Below are 20,880 nucleotides of genomic sequence, written 5' to 3'. Positions count from 1 at the left end.
TACACCAAGTAAACGGTTGTAAATATTGTAAATGATCAAAAAATAAAAAGTTATCAATGTTGGTTGATGTTATTTTTCCGTTTAGTGATTGAATTAAGAAAAACCGATATAAGCTCCATTTTCAACATCATACATTAAGTAAATTTATTAAATATTGTAGTTACATCCTTTTAAATTCATTAGGAGCCAGCATGTAGTAGGTAAATGAATCAGATTTTGTCATCATCATATAGTCTGAAAAATTCCAATTTCAGCTGCTATATTTCTTTAAAATTAAATTGTTGTGATTTCAAATGCTTTTTTTGTATTTTAAAATCCCTCATGCTTAGTCAATTTTAGTGATATTATTCTCTCACGTTACGTTGAAGGTGTTGACAAGGGAGCTGAACTACACGGAGCCGGTGAAGCGAAAACCTGCGTCATGCCAAGCGGTTCTTTGCGCCAACGTCACCGCTACTGTTTGTGCACTGGTGGCGGCTCTGCCTGGACGAGGCACAGATGGTGGAGGGATCAAGTTGTCGGGCGGCCGAGATGGCCAAGAAGTTCACTGCGGAAAACAAGTGGGCGGTCACAGGCACCCCTATACAGAAGGCTGTGAACGGTGAGCCCACAGTCATGTTGGAACTTCTATCATAAGTCAAAGGAAAATAATGAAAACGTATTAAGCGAGGCCAGAGTTATGAAGTGGTCTCTTCCAATAATGATGACCATTAATCGTCAAACTGTTAAATCGATAGATCTTCCATTGTTTACCACATGTCTCAACTCGTATCAACGGGTTATCCCGTTGATTAGCATCACTCCCTTTTACAGTACTCATATTGTTAAAAAACCATGTGATTTATATACCATTGGAAACGGGATGAACAGCTGAATAACGAGATGCCTTTATTTGATTCTTGATGTCTATTGTGATGTCAGTGAAAACTAATGATCACTTCATTCTTCCGCGCATTATAACTATTTTTTTTTGGCAGTACCTGGTCTTGTTTTCGTTATTGTTTTTGAGGTAAATACAATGTGTTCCAAAATTGTACACACTGATGGGATCTTGTACACTGTAAGAGATAAAGCAAAGGTTAAAAAATACAGTTGTGCATAATAACAAGACCAACAAATCAATGTAGTTAAGATAGTTGGTTGTGATGTTCACTTGCTGTGCTCAAAAAAACAATTTTTGGTCAACATTTTTAATTGTTACAACTCTTTTATTAGTACCTACCTATAACAAAACGGTTTTTTACATGAAATTTTTCTATTTTTTAAAATTAAAGTGAACAATTTTTTTAAATCAAGCAGGAGGTGTAGGGTTTAAGTAATTTTGTAAATGTAACGGCCCATATTTTACTTATTTTAAAGAAGTAAATTTTTTACTGATTTCAAAAATACCATAAATGTTTTACGTTTCTTGTAGAGTTCATCAAATAATTCATAAAAACCCATTTTTATATGGTTGTTTGTGGGAAATTTTTCTAATACTATTCAAATGGTTGGTAAAGCTGACTGATATTTCATTGCACACTGTGCTGGAATCAGCTGTTTAGTGAAACATGGAAATTATAAGGCAAGCTCGGTCTAAAAATGACTGTTACTGACATTTTTATGACTGATAAGCACAATAGTATGATGATACTTTCAAATTGTGTAATATTTATTATCTTACAAAAAAAACAAAAAAATCATCACGAACTAATTAAATGTTTAATGCAACTTATACTACTCTAACTTGTTATTGGATTTTTAAAACAGACTTAGTCGGGCTGATGGAGTTCCTGGCAGGGAACGAGTACAAGGAGTTCTTGGAACTCATGGGTCGTGATTGGCGCTCTCTGCTGAAGCTGGTGCCCAGAGTGCTATGGCGCACGCAGATGAAGGACGTGTTGGCTGAGACCGGCGTACCATCACAGACAGTGGACACACACCTCCTAGAATTCTCAGAAGTGGAGAAATACTTCTACCAGTGCACTCACACCGAGTGCTCCCAACAATTTGTCAACCGGATAAACAGGTGAGCGCAGTGAGTGCAGAACATTGGCACTCCGGATGGAAATGTCATAGGTTTATACACTGTGTATCTATTAAAAGTGTTTAATAATTAACTACACACCGGTGTTATCAGTTTTCCAGGAGCTGCCTGGTAGTCAAACTAATAACCTTAGGAGTTTTCATATGAACTAAAAATACTTGCTTTGTTTCAATGGTTACTGTGCACTGCAATTGCTTAACTTTTCTCGTTACTACCAATTGCAATGTTTGTATAATTTGTTTGCAGCTGTGCCTCAGTATTGTGTAATGGTGTTTTTTTGTGATTCTCTTGATTTAAGTTCTGAGTTGTAGGAGTTTGACGTTTTGATACAAGACTTTTTGTTGTTATGTATTTTGGCATGTTCACTGCCATGTTTCTTAATTTTTAATTTCACTGTGTGCTTAATCTTTTGTTTTAAATTTTGACACCGGAGGAAGAGGATAAATGTAATACTAATTCTCGAAATGTAGCGTTTCAGTTTTTGTGAAATTAATGATAACAAATGTACGAAAACCCATTCTTTAAGATTATTTATATCGAATAATAGCTTTAAAACAAAGGACATCCCATTGGTTGTTAATGCAGTTGTAATGACTGGCCACAGGCCCATTTCACTTTGTATCGACAGGTCATAGCCTCACTATAATTGAGTATAAGTGTTTATATATATACAAGAGCTATCCAGAATTTAGATTACGTTTCGCTCTGTAGCCGCTAGGGGCAGGACTAGCTATTGCGGCCATTTTTATGTCAGGGCATTTTCTCTGTTCAGTGGCAATACAGCCGTGCTAGTTGGAGGTTACTTTCGCTCCATGTTGTTTTACAATAGCAGTTTAAAATGTGTGACACAGTTGAAAATTCCACAAGTTTTGAAGTGCGGCTGATTCACAATAACAGAACACTTAGTTTTCTTCCAATTTCAAGGAGTTTGTTATACAAAATTGTTACACAGAAGTTAGGTTACCTGGAGGTTGTGGCTACCTGGTTGAAGTCTCAGGTGGCAGAATTTTATAACGCTGGAATTTCAAAACTATTTCACCTCTATAATAAGTACCCAAATTTGTATGATGACTATGTTGAAAAATATTATTTTAGTGTCACTTTAAAATGCATATAATACAACTTTTTTCTTGTACTTTCTTACATCAAAACATAATCTACTTTCTGGATAGCCCTCGTACTATATACAATCACAATTACTAAAGTAAGCTTTTTCGTGTCTTTAGGTTTGTGGACCTTAATGTCACCCTGAAGAGTCTGGATAGGAAACAGATCTCCAATTTGTTGAATCCTCTACTGAAACTTCGCCAAGCGTGTTTGCACCCCCAGGTTAGTGTTTCTGCTCAAATGTTTTCAGCAGTGGTGTCATCGTAAATTTAACGCAGAACCAACACTCATTGTTTGGGTTGAAGTGGAATCTGGGTGCTTCTCCTAAAATCTCAGAAATTTAGGTGGCCTGTGACGAATTTTTATCTCTCACCATATTATATACTCAATGTGGTATCTAGTGCGTACCATTTATTTGATCTACTATGTACAAGGTGATGTATGTGAGGGGATCGTTATAAGACTAAAATTACGGTTTTTTGGATATATTGGGAAATTTAATCTCTAACTCTAAATGGAGGGATGGGGTGTTAGTTAAAATTATTTTATTTTAAACACCCATCTAGGAACATCTCATTTTAAATGCCCTTGTAAAAAAAGAACAATGTCTCAAAACCAGATGTTTCTATCTCAATCCAGTACAAAATGGTGCCTTGTTAACATTTTCCTTTTTTTAAATATGCTAAAAATCAATACTTTTGTTATTAACTGTGATTTTGATTTTATTTAGTAATGTTGAATAAGTTAACTCCATAAAATTAAAAGCTACTTTAGCCTTTTATGAACTAAAAAAAACACAATTTTGGTGAAAATTAAGAAACATATGCATTACTGTTCTGGAATTGTAATAAAACCTAATTTGTAAAAGAATAGCTTCTAAAACAATATTATTTGACTTAAAAATATAATATCTTCCCTCAAAAACCAGTGCCAAAATGCTGTTTAGGCACCATGACAGCCCTGGTTTACAGGAGATGTTTATATATTTAAGTGTCACATTATAAACCGTAAACATTACGGATTTTTTATCTTAAACATTCTTAAGGAGGACTTAATCTAGTTTTTCCTTGATCTCACAGGCTAGTTTAGAAGCCTTATATAGGTACAATATGTAAATTTTAGAGATTGTTTGATTCTGCTTCTTGAATCTGGAATTGCATAATTCTCAGTAGAACTAACAATTCTGAATTTGTACTTGATTTTTTATCAATACATCTGATTAATAAAAAGTATTTAATTGGATTGGTTTATGTTCCGCTGGTTCTCAAAATTTTGAAATGTGGAGTTACCTATACTGTTATAGGAAGAATAGTAATATTGATTTCCTGATTAAGGATGTTAGGGACTGTTTGCAAAAGCTTAGATGAACGTTCAATCTTGATAAGTGCATAATGGAAGGCTAAACTACAAGTAGCAAAAAATAGGGCTGAATTCCATAACTCGATAATTATACTAATATAAGTTTTGGATTTAATTCATAATCTTAAAACAAGAAAAATATTTGATTCGGAAATATTTGAAATTAGATTATTCTTAAAATTCAAGCTTTGAAGAAATATATCAAAGAAAATATAAATCTAAAGGGAGTAGATTTTTTGGTAAGTAATAATAATCAATAATAACTACAATAAATTTTTGATACAAAAAAGACTTTTTAAAAAGGAGAGGTCATTCTCTATTTAAGCCTTATTCTACCCATCCTCATGGGCCACTGGCTTGTGCGAGAATTTTGTCAAACAGAATAAGGGGGAGAGTCGATACAGTACAAGGTCGATGGTACTGATAAAAAGTGCTACAATCACAGACAGGATTTGAACCTGCACTATCTCTAGCACAGATACTCCGACATCATAGACCATCACAATCTGATAGCAAAGTGTGAGTAATAAAATAAATTATTTATTTATTCTCCTTTGTCTACTACCTAAGGGTTATCAATTGAAGCTTGTCAAATGTTACAATTGAAAACAAGTCTTCTCTTAAAAACAGTGGCCAAACTGAATTTTTGAAATTTAATACTTTGAGCTGTTGTAACTGTAAAGTAATTTTTATTTTAATAAAGTTCTAACTTTTATTTTTTTTTTTAAACTTCCTATGGAAAAAGTTATGACATGTATGGAAATAATGCCCACAGGCTGTGCGTGGAAAGTTCGTCTCAATTAAGAAGACGATGAGGATGGAGGATCTTCTGAGGCAGATGGTGACTGGGGCAAGGTTGGATGCTGAGCAGGCTTTACGTCAGCTGGTGGCGGCTCTCAACGGGACTGGCGCACTTCACGTCATACGCCAGGAGTGGTCCGACGCGGCAGCCGCGTACCGGGCAGTCTTACATCTGGAGCACGAGCTCACCGGGCGCTTGAAAATAGATTCTCTTCAGGTGATTGGTTCTATAGTTAACAGCTGATAGTTATTATTGTCTTGTGTCATGCTCCATTACATTTTACAACAAATTTTACATTATTTTCACCACTTTATCTGTGTTTCTCAGCATTGGAAATGTGAATTGCTGCTGTTTTTTTTGTCAGTTTTGTTTTGTAAACCATTGTGACATTAACCCTTCACACGCCAATGAAATCCATAATTTTCCTTAACAGCTATAAATCTAAAATAACTATTTACAAAACTGTTAAGTTTATCTAAATTCAAATTCATGGTACAATGTAATGAAACTGAAAAATTACTTTATTATTAAAGCATTTTCTAATATAATATTTTGCAGATAAGGTCTATGATCTTATCTTATCAGATTTTCTATTTAAATCACAAAATCAAATTCTACTCATAAAATAGAATACACTCGTTGTTACTATAAAACATGATAGAAAAAATATAACTTAATTACAACACTATCACATGTTGAAAAACAATAACGAGATACGTAGTAGACACTTGTGACAACGGCATGGAAAAGGATAAAGTGCATTAATTTATAGAGGTTTGGGAGATAAAAAGATAAGTTAGTGTTTTAAATCTTTATTGAAAAGCATCTTATTTCAGGACTAAATTTAATATTTTAGATAAATATTTAAAGTTACAGTTTTCTGCATGATAAGGTTAGCTAGTATAAATTTTCATGATTCATATTAGTAACAGAAATAGTATTATGAACCTGTTACTCACATCTGAGTTCCAGGCTATGATCTGTAAATTTGTAAGTGTAACGTTAACTGTACAGTAAAATTGACATCCGAGGTTTAGAGAATCATCTATTTTTATAGCATTTCCCTCTTCTTTCTACGTTCTGTGGTTTTTCATTAACATTACGTTTTGTGAAATTAATAACTTAATTAACTAACCTTGTTATATTTCATGAGAGTTTGATTATTTTAATAACATTACTTGTTTAAATAGTTGAAATTATGAAAATGTTCTAAATTAGCACTTTTCAGTATTTGAATTTCCGTGATGAATGTGATTGGTCCAGCAATGTACAACCTTTTTAAATATTTATATGAGTTTCTCTGACAAATCAAAATAAAGGATGACTGTTGCAGAGAATTCACACGATGCACAACTTGGCGGAAGTGTTAGACGGAGGCTATGACGGTGTCCCACCCACACTGCGAGACGACACCATGAGAGACGACATCAAGGCCTTAGAACTGAGATATCTCGGCAAGCGAGAGGCACCGGTAACTCTTTTAGTCTACATTGTAGATTAGTTTCCAAACCCTTGTGCTCGAAAAGGCCAGTGTTGATCTTCAGCTGTTCCTTAATAAGTATGTTCTTCACAAAGCTTCCTGTAAATATTGAAAAAGGTGCCTTTATTGTAAAGCAATTTTCAGACAAATTCGGTTTTACGTTACTAATATAATTACTACAGGTTCTTATAACCACACTATATTAATTAATTACTTAATTAAATATTTTTAACAAAAGATTCAGTAAAAAAAAAAAACAACTGATATACTGCTTAAATCTATTTTTGAAACTGGACAAGGGCAGTGACTTAAGATCACAGGGAAGGGCGTTTATACAGTCCAGATCAGAAATAACCAAAATCCCTCCTCCCGAGCTCAAGGCGAACTCTAGAGAAGTGGAGTCTTTTGCTTTGATGGTTGCCATGCAAGGCGACCTTCTCCCGGAACAAGAGCCTCTCAAACAGGTACAACGGCTCCCCAAGTGTCAGTCTTGTGAACCATGCAGCATGTCAGTGTTCTGCACACAGCCTCCAAAGGCATCAGATTGGCTGCTATTTCTGTAGGCTGGGCAGCAATAGTAGAACACTGACAGAATGTGTCGGTAAATAATTTCATTAATATCTTGAAACCTATTTTTATATTTTTACATTGGTAAATTAATATAGTTTAAATCTTTCTAACATTATATACTTTGTATGTTCGAACAATTCTATTGAACAGTGAAAAGAAATGATTAAAATTCAAGTGCCCTTTCTCGCCGATTGGTAAGACAGATAGGCTTTATTCAATGTTACGTTTTGCCCGATCAGGGCGACAACTATGCAGTTGTAAGGGTACGGCAAAACATATGTTTCAGTCTACTAACATAACCTAGCGGCCAAGTCTTGAACTTTTTTAACAACAGTGTAATTTTCAACCATTTGATGTGAAATAAAAATAATAAACAGCATACAATTAGTGTTCATTAAATCCTAGTTAATACATTTTTATTTCATTACAATACTATGTTAATCCTAAAAACAAAAAAAGGTACAGGATTGGCAGTGTTATACACCTAAATAACTGGTCGACTGATTGGCCTGGCAAGGGATTTTACGATCACGTTTTGACCTCGTAAAATGACATGTCGGCCAAATCAGCCGACATTTTATGCATACATATACATGTAAAGAAACTGTTGGAATAGTAATCATTAAGATCCCTTTTAAGTATGAAACACAAATAGTATCAATATCATGAGCAATAAAGTTTGGCACCACAGGGTGAAAATTTCCAAATTGCCTTGGCACCTAACGTGTTAAGGAAAGTAAATATACAATATCCTCAAGCTTTTCAAGTATGAAATTTAATATATTTATTTCTTGAGGGAAATAGATGATTTTCCCTGCATTTAGTCCTAAAAAGGACCTGTGCGCCTCCCTTACTTATATTTGTGTCCCCAGGATCTAAGAAATTTACAGAAGCCGATCAGATTTGAGGGTTCCTGTTCTCTGATGTCCTTGGGGTTGAGTAGATATGCCCCTAGACATTTTTTTCTAATTTTAGATATGGCAGGACAACAGCCATATGTGTTCCGCTGATTCTTCTGCTTCTCCACAGAGTCTCTATTTCCACATCATCAGTCTGACTAAAACCCACCTTCATAAGGTGTTTTCTAAGGAGGTCATGTCCTGTATGTCAACATCCCTAATATCATTCTTATATCTTTCTTACTCTGATCTAAGAGAGATGCTCACCCTTTAGCTTAAGGAGAGATAAACACGTTTTATTGTCTTAATCCTGAGCCCTTTTCCAATTAAAGTATCTTATCCTCTTTTCCAATCTTTTACAAGAGCTTTGCTGTAGGAAAATCTATCTTGCAACCTGGCTCTGGCCCCACCATAAAGGACTCTACTCCCTTTTTGGCTTTTTGGGTTTGCATTTATTTTACAATCATCTGTACTTGTTGCAATGATTGTATGTAAATAGATCATATGATTACTTGCCATAATGTAAATTAAAACACTGATCATGAGGTGTTCAGAATTATTAAATAAATAAAGCAGAAAATATTAATGCTCTGCACTTAGACTGTTTTTGGTTTCAGGTATTAAGTCATTTTATTAATACTTATGTTCAGTGCCTTGCAGGCTGAAACCTATCGAAAGCTGGAGATGAACTATTAGAAAACTCATAAATTTGAACAGTTATTCAGGAATGCTGAACTTTTTTGTGTAGAATTTTCAACATTGTGATTATACAGTGATAGTGAGAATTGACACGTTGTTACCTGCCCCCTTAACAGCCGGCGTGTAAAGACATATTATTGACAGTTAATTGTAAATATGCTAACTAGATTATCACTATTAGAGGTAAGTTTCCTTGGTTGTCGTGTAGATGGCGGGAACTCAAGAACGAATAGAACTTCATGAGAAAGCCATAACAGAACAATTGGAAGGAGCTACGCTCGGATACTCGAAGTGGTGGCTTCGGACACTGGAATGGTCCTCGGATAGAGAGGAGCTTTTGGATAGAGTCAAGTCCGCCATACAGCTTACTGACGCACAGCAGAAGAACCAATACAACAATCTGGCCAACAAGTAGGTCCATAGCTGTTTTTGCCATGAGACTTTTTTTAGTTGTGGGCTTTATTTTTTGCTAATACCCAAAAGGAGATTGGGTCTTCATTTTCTATTTTTTAGTACTACAATTTTTATTGTAATTCATTGTGAAACCAATGAATAATACTACAGTTAAGTAGTATTATTAATATAGCCCAAGAGTAATGGAATTTAATTCATGTGAGCTTCAGGACTTTTGATGAAATAAGAAAAATACCTCACACATAAATAAAAAAACACTGTATTTCAAGTAAACCAAATATAATTCACTGATGATCTTATAGAGATTCAGTTGTAATTTTATTGAGTTTAGAAAACAATGACCTGCTGACAGTCAGTGAATAAGATTTTGTCAATTGACCACTAACAAAAATAGACTATTGATCCCTGTTAATTTCTCTTACAGGACCGATAATTTAAAAGATTTAACTCAAGGATTTCATTGTTGGAAACATCCAGTGTTCATTACTCTAGTATTAAAAATGTCACCTAATCAAATCAACTACTATAAACTAATAACAATATTTTCAAAAATAATAAATACTAAAGTTGACTGGTAAATAATATTTCTTTGTTTAAAGTTTGTTATTGACGATGGAAGGTTTGAAAGGATAACAGGATTTCGGACATTTGCCATTGTTATATGTTTACAAAAGGTATAACACTACGTTTTGAGAATTGGAATCTATTCTCTTAATCAGATGGGGGAGGTATTAATACATACAAAATAAAGAACAGAAAGAAGAAAAAAAAGGAAAGATAAGTGTTCAAACATACCCAAAAGCTGCTTGGAGTCCAGTCTAGGTGTTGTCACTGTGCAGGATGCAAGTCCTGAGCACAAGTCACAAGTACAAGTATCACAATCACACATCACACTAGCACAGGCTACTAACAAGAATGTTGGTGTCAGCTCTTTCATCGGTGCCGCATAGTATCATCTGAAATTTTTAACCTTTGACCTTTTATAACCTATAACGATGGAAAATGTCCGAAATCCTGTATGTAAAGGCAAGCTGCTTCTGGCCCTAAGGCCGTTTTGGTTTTGGTGTGTATACACATTTTGTTAGTTGAGGTTTGTTTGGTTGGTATTAACTTTTAAGGTTTCCTAGTTCTTTTTTTTAATACTGATACCCAAAGTGGTCTAACCTGAATCAAAGATTGACTTAGCAATATTGGTCTGCTAATTTTATCTATGAAGCCTCAATAAGTTATTGTTTGAAAAAATTCTCCTCACAGCATATTATGCTGGTTGCCTTCATTCCATTTCATGTGATGATTTTTAGACCACCAATATTGAGCAAATTAGACTTCTCCACTATTCCTTTTTACGTAGACAATAGACAATAGACAATATTCTTTATTTGTTGTTTCTTTAAGAAATACAATTGCGTCAATAGTAGATAATAACAAAAACTTAGATTAATATTTCTTGCTTTACAAATATTGATGTGGTATTTATAGAAGATCGAAGAACTCCTTCAATGAATATACAGGTCGTTCCATCAGCCAGTCTCGAAAATGTCTTTTCAGTTCGTTCCCTTTCATGTTCTTGAGATTTGGTGGTAGTGCATTAATGATTTTGCGTCCAATGTAAGAAGGTTTTTTGCTGAATTGCGATGTGTGGTGTACAGGGAGAATGTAGTCCGTTGCTCGTCTGGTGTGGTATGAGTGAGCATTTTCATTTCTAGGAAGGTCCATCTGGCTGGTGTAGATGACGACTGCATGGATGTATAGTGCTATGACAGTAAGAAGCTGCAGGGATTTGAAAGCTTCTCTGCAGCTTTCCCTAGGGCTGAGGCTATAGAGTGCCCTAACAGCTTTTTTCTGGAGTATCAGGATTTTGTTGAGATTGGTTTCAGATGTTCCTCCCCATGAAATTAAGCCATATCTGAGGTGGGACTCCACTACAGCATAGTATGCTGTCTTTGCCGTCTCCAAACCTCCTATCCACTTCATTCGCTTTACCACATAAGTGCCAGATGAAAGTTTTTTGGTCAGATCGCGTATGTGATCTGTCCAGGAGAGGTCAGCATTAATTGTTAGGCCAAGCAGTTTTGCCTTTTTTTCAACTAAAATATTAGGTATTTTTGGAATCTGCTCTTGTCTTCTGCTAAAATTTATCTGGGTGGTTTTTGGATTGATTTATGACCAGATCGTTTTGAAGGCAGTATTGGAGTGATTTTTCTGTTGTTAATGAAATATCCAAAATTAGATTTTGTGCTGTGTTATTTGTAAACAAAAGAGTTGTGTCGTCTGCGTACATAATGGTTTCTACAGAATTGTCATTGATAAAACTTGGAAAATCGTTTGTAAAAAGTATGAACAAAAAGGGGCCTAAAACTGAGCCTTGAGGCACTCCTCTACTTACTGTGAGTTGTCTTGATCTATACACGCATTTACTCCCATTTACATTTTGTTGAATCTCAACTATTTGCTTGCGTCCTTTCAGGTAGCTAGTCACCCAATCTTTCGCCAAGCCTTCAAAACCTAGGGCTGAAATCTTTTTCAAGATAAGATCATGATCTAGACAATCGAAAGCCTTACTGTAGTCTAATAGGACAGCTGATACGTGTTTGTGGTCTTCTAATTTATCTATGACATATTCAATTAGATTAGTGACAGCTGTGGTGGTGGATCGTCCTTTGAGATAGCCATGTTGGTTCTTTGTTATTAGATTATATCTGTCCAGATGTTGTAACATTCTTGAGAGTGCTACCTTTTCTATTATTTTTGAGAAAGTTGGTATTAGTGAAATGGGACGGTAATTTTCGGGTTTAGTGATGGATCCTTTTTTGTGCTTTGGGTATATTTTTGATATTTTTAAGGGGGATGGAAACTGGCCTGAGGAAAACGATTGATTTATTATGGTAACCAGTGGTGGTGCTAGTTGTTTGGCACAGTGTTTTAACTAATTTTGAAGGAATTTCATCAATTCCACATGATAATTTAGTTTTCAGGGAAGCTATCACTCCCAAGACTTCTTTAACAGTTGTTGGTGTTAAAATTAGTAATTGACAATTTCTTTGTGGAAGCAAAATCGGATGAGTTATGGCTGTGTATTTCAGATGTTCTCTATTTTCGCCTAATGTGGAATCTGCTATTTGGGAAAAGTATTGGTTGAAAATGTTCGGCTATTTCGGCGGGGTTGTCTATTATGTTTTCTTCTATCTCCATCTTCAGTGTTGAATTTTCTTTCTGTTGCTTACTTTGCTTTTCTGAGTTTATTATGTCCCAAACGGCTTTAGACTTATTGTCAGAGTTAGTGATGTAGTTAGCAGCCATATGTTGTTTGAGACTCCTAAGCTTGAGATCGTAGGCTTTCTTTTTTGCTGCCATGGATGTTCTATCATGTTCATTTCTGGTGAGCTGATATCTTTGTAAGGCAATTAGAAAATCTTCTTTTAGTATTTTGGACTCTTGGTCATACTGAACTTTTAGTCTGCCCCTCGGCTTTGCTTTTACTTTTTTGCTAGGGCATATATGGTCCAATATTTGTCTCACAGTTGTCTGAAATGTTCTGTATGCCTCTTCAACATCAGGGGCATTGTGTACCAGTTCCCACTTTTCCATTTCGAATTCCTGTTTTAAGCTATTAAGGTTTTTTATTGAGAAAATTCTTTTTTGTGTAGCTTCTTTTTTAGGGAAGACTTCTCTTTCCACTGCAATGGAACAGATTTGGCCAGTGTGATCCGACATTCCACCTTGGATCACTGAAAAGTCGACTGCATCTTCAGGTATGTTGGTACAGATGCAGTCTATTGATGTTGTCGAATGATTAGTAATTCTTGTCGCTGGAAGGGGAAGCCGCCTGACTCCAAAAACCAGCAGTTCATCTTCGAAAATAGTATTATTCGTGTTAACAGTTAGCCTGTCTATGTTGATGTCGCCCATTAAGATAAGTAGTTTTGCCTCAGCTGTAAATGAGGTAAGTATATCTGATATAATGTTGATAGCTACATTAGCTTGTCCTCCTGGTGTCCGAATAAACCCCTAGAATGTAGAGAGTTTTTTTTCTTGATTTTTATCTTTGTTAATGCAGCTTCGCATATCAGTTCTTGACAACTGTTTGCTATGTTGATTGCTTCTGTTTTTGCGGTTTCTGTTTCCTTAATGTAGATTGCAACTCCTCCCAATCTATGGTCTTTTCTACTGTAGTGTGTAATTAAATTGTAACCACTAATCTTAGTGAGTAATAGTTTATCTGAGTTTAATCCATGTTCAGTAAGTATTAATATGGTTGGATGTAGGTCACTCAATAGATGGTTTACTCTTTCCACCTTTTTTGATAGTCCTTGAATGTTCTGATGAAAGATGGTGATAGGTTTTTTCCTTGTTTTCTTTAAGTGGTGTTTTGGCTTTCTTGTATAATTTCTAAAAAAGTATTTGAAGTATTTCCAGGTACGATATCTGAAGGAGTGCTAGTTAATGGAGTCTTGGTCATGCTGTCATCTGGTGAGCTGTTTGTTTTTCTTGAGATTTTCTCCATATGTTCTTTCAAAAAAACGTATTATCTTTATGTTCTTTAATTCTCACATTGAGTGGTCTTTTTGCCTCGCCTATGTATTCCCTGTTACAAGAACATGTTATACTGCAAACACAGTTTTTTGAGTCCTGTTTGCTCCACCACCTGACAAAGAGTATAGATTCCAATCCTTGAAACGTTCTATTATACCTTTTATAACATATAACGATGGTAAATAACAATATTTATGGAAAGTACAAATTAATTATCACTTTTAAACAGTTTAAAACACACATTGGTAAAAAATGTTTCAATAACTGATTTGAAATGCTAAAGTCTTTTAAATGTAATAAAACATTTGCTAGATATTATCTTGAAGTTTGGTTAAGTTGAAGTCCGATTATTGCACCAGTAGAGTATTACAGTGCGTTGTTTTCTTGACAGGGATTTTGAAGTCTGATAAATGGAAACTGGGAATAAGGATGAAGAAAAAGTTAAAGACAAAGACGGAAAAATGATAAATTAATTTTTATATTAGTTAGGTTCAGATTGTAGTTTTGTAAATGCAGAATAGGCAAAGCACTAGACTCTACAATAAGGCTATTTATAGTGAGGAAAACATTGAACATGGACACCAAATGGCCAAACCAGTTACTTGTGAGGACTAATGGTGCGAACCTTTTGTGATAAACTGGAAAGCGTAGTAACCAATGCTGATTTGATTATTAGGCTGAAGTCACTGTATGTAGTAAGAGTGGAGGTTGCTAAGTGGTTGGCAGAGCTGGACAAAACGAGAGAAGAGGTGCGCAAGTGGGTCCAATTGCTGAGGGGTTCCGACAAGGATGTAATGGCAGCTGAAGCGCTGGTGTGTCACTTGCCGCAGGGTGCTCCTGCCAGAGGCAAAACGAGGTTAGTAGAGTTGTGTTATAGTCAGTAGCATTGATTCAATAATGCAAGGGTTATTCAGAAAGTAAGGAACGTTTCCACCTGATGCTGTCAGGCGTGCGCCTATCGCGTATATATTGGTGTGCTCGTGCTCGACACCTCAGTCAGCATCCAGCCGTGACAACAAGAACATCTCTGCACTGGCCGTTTTTTTATATTCAAATTTGAAATGTGTGCTGCAATCGAAAATCCCACCAGTTGTGAGGTGCAGTCTGTGATTCGTTTTCTGTTGACAAAAAACCAATAAAAATTCATCGGGAACTGTGTGAACTGTACAGGAACAACGTAATGACTTAAAATTCTGTCAGGAAGTGGTACATTCAAATTAAATATGTGAAAACATTAATGATCAAGAGAACTGTGGACATCCGAGCATTGTGACTGACAATCTGTTCGTCAAAGTTGACAAAAAGATTCGTGAAAACCGTCGTTTCACATTAACTGAGCTTCCTCTATGTTTCCCACAAGTTTACTATAATCTTGATCTTGCTCCAAGTGACTTTTACTTGTTCCCGAAAATGAAGACCTCACAAGCAAGACAGCGTTTTGACAACGATGAGAAGCTCCAGGTATGCGTCACTGAGTGGTTGAAATCACAGGTGGCAGAATTGTATGACACAAGAATTTCAAAACTTCTCCACAGCTATGATAAGTGCCTGAATTTGTATTGTGATTATGTAGAAAAATACTATTTTAGTCCCTCTCTCACATGTATATAATAAAATGTTCTTCTTATACTTGGTTTTTAACATTTCAAAATGTACCTTACATTCTGAGTAGCCCTCGTATAATGGTTTTGAACATTATAAAAAGTTGGAAAACAAACCCTCAGTAGGTTTTAAATCAAGTAAATTGCATCATCCATAACTTTGCCTATTCGCTTTGTCTTTTCTCATAAAACACAAGTTGATTTATCATTTACAGTGAATAAGAATATCAAGAATCTTGTGACAAGGAACATATAGGAAAGATTGCCTAATTAATTGACTCAGACCTTACAAAGCAGTTACACATGTTATAATTCGGTCTGAGATTTGTGAAAGCATATTTATTGCACACTATTTGAAATTTTCAATGTCAGAAATATGTTTTTATATCAATATTTAGTGTAAAAAATTGGTTTAAAACCATTTAAACAATCACTATTTATTTAGTATAATCTCTTGTTTAGAATCAAAACACAGTAAATATAAATTTAATATATTCTGATGCATTGTGATGTGTTGGGCAGATGTCAGCTGTGTAAGGCGGAGAACGCGTTGAAAAGCTACGAGGCTTTACTTTTTGAGGAGAAGAGCAAAGAAAAGCGGAAGAACAAGAAAAGAAATTTGCCTGGCAGCAGTGACTGGACAGATGACAAGGACATGGACAACAAGGAGGTGGCTGACTTGGTGGGAGTCAATGTTAATACCTTCGAGACCTCCAGAAAGGGAGGTTTCAAGGCGTCACCCTTTGAGAAAATACTTAAAGGTATGTCATTCCCTTCATTTGATTTCTACTGTTAAATGTTTGTTAATTAGTAATTCCATTTAAATTTGGGTAGCGTTTTGTTATCTGCACTTTTTAAAATTGGAGGTAAGCGAAATCTAAGTATTAAGTATTAAATGCAAACAGTCCATAAGTTTTAGGATTTATACAGGATATTTCAGAGTTGCGTACATTATAAGAAGAATTCTCTAATCTCATGGAATACGGATTCATACTGTTAAATTATCTTTCTTGTTGTTATAATCTGAATTCAAATATCGTAAAACAAACATTCTTTGATCAGAACAATCCTTTTAGTCTTATTTAATATGAAACATTCTGTTCTGATTTTACTTCATGCAGATAAACATTTTTCCCAATAAAATCTTTGAGAAGACTGGGATAACTACTTAAAAGTGCACTAAAAGATACCACTAGTATGTCAGAGAGTGTGTTACTGCGATGACATACTAGTTTTTTTTTAAATTTCTACTTAATAATTAATTTAAATTACTGCATGCATTTGTATGAGTTTTCATGAACATGGCATATTTTGACGAACAAGTTTGAATAAAATTTAATAATTGATAATGCAACTTAAAATTTGTATTAATTACTCTGGGTCAATCGTGAGCAACAAAATTTGAGAACATTTACACCACATATCAATAACTTAAGTCTCTAGAAATCAATCTTAATCAATTAAGAAGCTTTGTGTAAAACGAAACCGTTAATGTTTACAGCATTGGCTGCCTACGGGAGGCAGAGACAGGTGCCACCCCAGTGGACCAAGGAGGCCAGCCAGCACCTGGCCATCCTAGAGAGGGTAAAGAAGGAGTTCCTCGACCTGAACCTGATGTGGCGACAGATTTTTGACTTGGTGGACGCCAAGGACGAGTTGAACATGTGCAAGATGCGGCTGCGACTGCCTTGTCCTGGTGAGGAGGAAGAGGAGGCGGAAAAAAAGAAAAAGAAGATGGGTGAGAACCATCACATCATAGCTTTGTACAGGGTGAGTCTTAGCAAATGCAGGTGGAACATTTTTAGCTGAATTTAGATAGATTGTAGATTATCGATATCATTCCGAAAATTTCATTAGATCAAGTTGGATAACAAGCGAAGCTTAGCTTTTTCACAAAAATCTTGAACTCCTTTTCAAGTTGGACTGAATATTCAAAGATTTTTGTCAGTCACACTGTTTCAGAAACTTTTGTTTGGTCTAAGAAAGAGCATAGAATATAATTATCTAAATGTTGGAATCCATGTTAATCGGTAATACATTAAGATATTAATCCTTTTAAGACCCACTTATTAATGCCACAGTTGTAGTCCTAGAAGACTAGGCATTAGTTCTGTATATTTTGTTACGATTTTTTAAATTTTTTTATTAAGTAAGATTTTAATAAGTAAGATTCCTCCCCAAAGTTAGAGAAATAATCACAAATAATATTCCTGATGTTGAAATAATTGAAAACTGATTGTAATATAATGCAATAGTAGTTCAACAACTGGAGTATCTAGCGGGCTTTGTTATCTAAGTTCCAACCTCCTAGGAGTTACGTGAAAGAAACTGAAATAGTGCTACCCACTAGGGGTGGATCTTGCATAGTGAAACCCCCCTCTACTTTACTCCCTCAGTGGCCATAGATGGTGCTGCATCCATCGGTAGAGAGATTCAAGATTTGAGATAAGAGTTTTTTTTTTAATATTTCTGGCAAGTTTATAAGGTAATAATAAAATAAGCATTTCCTGCAATTTAGGATATATTTAATATAAGATAGTAATGAGAAAATCCCCAATTTTCGAATCTCAAAACCTATTCTAAACCTTAAAAAATCAGTTCCCAACCCTAATAGATGTTTTAGCCTGAGGTGTCAAATTAAATTATCACCAATCCAATTTTTGATATTCTTAAACCTTTGAAGGCTGCCCAATAACACAAAAATAATCCAAGAATACTCTGTTTTAAAGAGATTTGCAAAGGCTCAGGAAAATAGCAAGAATTGAGTCACACCTCCTTCTTTATGCTTTAATTTGATAGATTATAATATGGGCTTCCAGAATATACGTCTTTAATCTGCAAAAAAATAACGTATATTTATGTAACTTATCGAACATGTTTTAAACTTATAATGCTATAAAAATGTCAAATCATCCTATAGTTGCGATAAAAATTATTAAGAAATAAACATACATGTATTTTATTGAGGAAATATGTATAAAGTACACAAATTGTGAAGTAAATCAAATCAACAACCATTTATTAGTTTTCTGTTGAGCAACTGACATATGCACTGATGCCAATATAAACATACAATATAAGAACTGCAACCAAAATATTTACAAGAGTAAGATAATACACAATAAGATAATACTGTCCGCTGATACACAAAGTAATAACAATGGTGCAGGTACATAGATACAGAACTGTAAGCAAAATATTGTTTACAAAACTATGATAGTTTGTTGATTGTATTATCTCTATACGTTTTTACTAACAAAAATTACAACACGTTTTTGGAATCAGAAATTTGCTTTTGCTCTGCAAGAAACTAACTGATGGAAGTTTTTTATGCTAGTTAACTGAGGTGGTAAAAATACCAGCAAACCATCAGAAGCAGATTAAGTTTTAAAGGTCAAAATAAAATTACAAAAGCTAACCGTTCAAAGTTTTACAAGACATCTTTTACAGTTGAGCCACACAGTAAAGGTTAAAAAAATAAATATAAATATCAAAGGGGCCAAAAATCAAAACAAATTCATAAACTTTCCAAGTCACCTCAGGATAACTACATAACAACATATAATTAAAAGCGTATGGTCTGGACCATACGCTAACACTTATTATTAAATGAATAAATAATTACACAAAAATAACAACCCAATATTTGACTTGGTCGGGAACACAAATTGAGGTTTCTTTGAACCTCATGTACGGACATTGATGAGGTACAAAAGAATGGACCAGAATTAACACCCAAACTGATTGCCAGTCGGGAAGATCCTAATTAAAAATTTCAAAAACTAAGGTTCCTTCTCTTTCATTCCCTACCTGGACAATATTACTTTACAACACTAAACTTACAGTTAGTTTACTGTAGATTGTATTTGTTACTTCTGATTGGTTTTTGTGGTACGAAGTTTAAACATTCCACCAAAATCAGGTGGCCAAAGGAACGGAAACCATCCTTCGTGTGGACCAAGATACTGTAGGCAAGGTACCCAAGATTGGCTTATGGCTGGGCCATAATATCATCATTATCTGTGTTCTAAGAACACAACAGTACTCAGTCTACTAAATATGTATTATATGTATACTTTTCAAAAAGAAATAACTTTTTAGAACACCAGGGAGGTTTTTTAACTTTACTTGTCATATAACCCGGTACACTCTTTAGAACTATTTGAGTTTATAAAATAAACATAGTTAAAATAGAACTTGCTGTTCTTATACAACAGTAATAAATGGCAAAAACTGAACTCTAACCAATCATTGAAATACATTGACCATGTCTATATTATACATTTAGCATGTGGGTGGGATTTAAGGTAAAATTTCATCCTGCAAAAAAGTACTAACATGTTCACAACAAAGGTTAATTTCCGGATTTTTTATATACCTTCGAATTTTTTAATAATAATGAAAATAACCGGTAATACAGGTAGTTTTGTCACATTACACGTCTAAGTATAAGGAGAAAGGTATGCAATTCTTGTAATTTTGCACAAAAAATTATTTTAACATTTTGTTCAATGTTGAAGGTGGAGCTTATATTGGCTACAGTTAACTTATTACATTTAAACAGAAAAAACAAATATTTAATACTTTCATTTTTGTGAGGCCTTTCGATAGCAAGGCTATCTTCATCAGACACATCACAAAAGTAAATACAAAAATTTTTTGTATTAGCAATGGTAATTGTAAAAGATCATACAGGTATTAAAATTTTACAGTAATGAAAAAATTGTTAAACATACAAATCAACATCTTTTAGAAGTTACTTGCCCATAGAAGAGAAGGAGTTCTACGAAAAAAGAAATAAACTTAGTTTGAGAAATGTGGTTGCTAGGGAATTCGAAAAGGACAATCTCTCACAGAATACAGTATAACCGATATAACTGAAAATCAAAATAATACAGGATTAAATTACAATGAGACAATGTACATAAAATGAAACATAAAAATACAATTACCATAAAGCTAGAATAAATAAATACACCATGCAGACATACCAGAATTGTAGGAAAAACTTAGGAAGATTCCAGCGATAGCCAAGAAGCCATCTTTGGATGTTGACCAGCCTAGTCACTATCACCTTAACTCAGGGTTGCCAACTTGACTTAGGTAAAATTGGAACAGAGGTCTGGGGGTGTCGCACAAAAACAGTGGTGCGCATATGCGTGGGCTTACCTCAGGGAAAAAAATGTGAAATTGAATGCCTCAAAATGATTATGTTATTCCTGCACTTAAAAACCAAAGGTAATTTGTAAAGGTTTTTCATACAAACCTCTTATTATTTGCGTTATCTCTCATTTTATTAATTTTTTTATCAAAAGTAAGACATATAAAGCTTTGACTTATATGGTTGAATAAGATTATCAAACCATACATAAATATCTGAGAGCTTTACT

General features: G+C 34.5%; 1 protein-coding gene across 1 annotated transcript in view; it reads left to right on the top strand.

Annotated features, from left to right (window-relative positions):
• The first annotated feature begins 416 nt into the window (after positions 1-416).
• The window catches only part of LOC124370495 (E3 ubiquitin-protein ligase SHPRH-like), a 42,282-nt gene continuing 21,818 nt past the window's right edge, over positions 417-20,880 (top strand). Inside the window, exons 1-9 of the mRNA XM_046828787.1 lie at positions 417-601; positions 1,750-2,008; positions 3,253-3,355; positions 5,268-5,510; positions 6,628-6,765; positions 9,151-9,353; positions 14,566-14,745; positions 16,013-16,251; positions 16,992-17,260. Of these exons, the coding sequence (XP_046684743.1) occupies positions 499-601; positions 1,750-2,008; positions 3,253-3,355; positions 5,268-5,510; positions 6,628-6,765; positions 9,151-9,353; positions 14,566-14,745; positions 16,013-16,251; positions 16,992-17,260 (1,737 nt within the window). The 5' untranslated portion in view covers positions 417-498. The remainder of the gene's footprint in view (positions 602-1,749; positions 2,009-3,252; positions 3,356-5,267; positions 5,511-6,627; positions 6,766-9,150; positions 9,354-14,565; positions 14,746-16,012; positions 16,252-16,991; positions 17,261-20,880) is intronic.

The sequence above is a fragment of the Homalodisca vitripennis genome, unplaced genomic scaffold (genome assembly GCF_021130785.1).
Source record: "Homalodisca vitripennis isolate AUS2020 unplaced genomic scaffold, UT_GWSS_2.1 ScUCBcl_231;HRSCAF=1720, whole genome shotgun sequence".
NCBI lineage: Eukaryota > Metazoa > Arthropoda > Insecta > Hemiptera > Cicadellidae > Homalodisca > Homalodisca vitripennis.
Note: the sequence above shows the minus strand (reverse complement) of the source record. Positions and strands in the feature narration are given on the sequence as shown.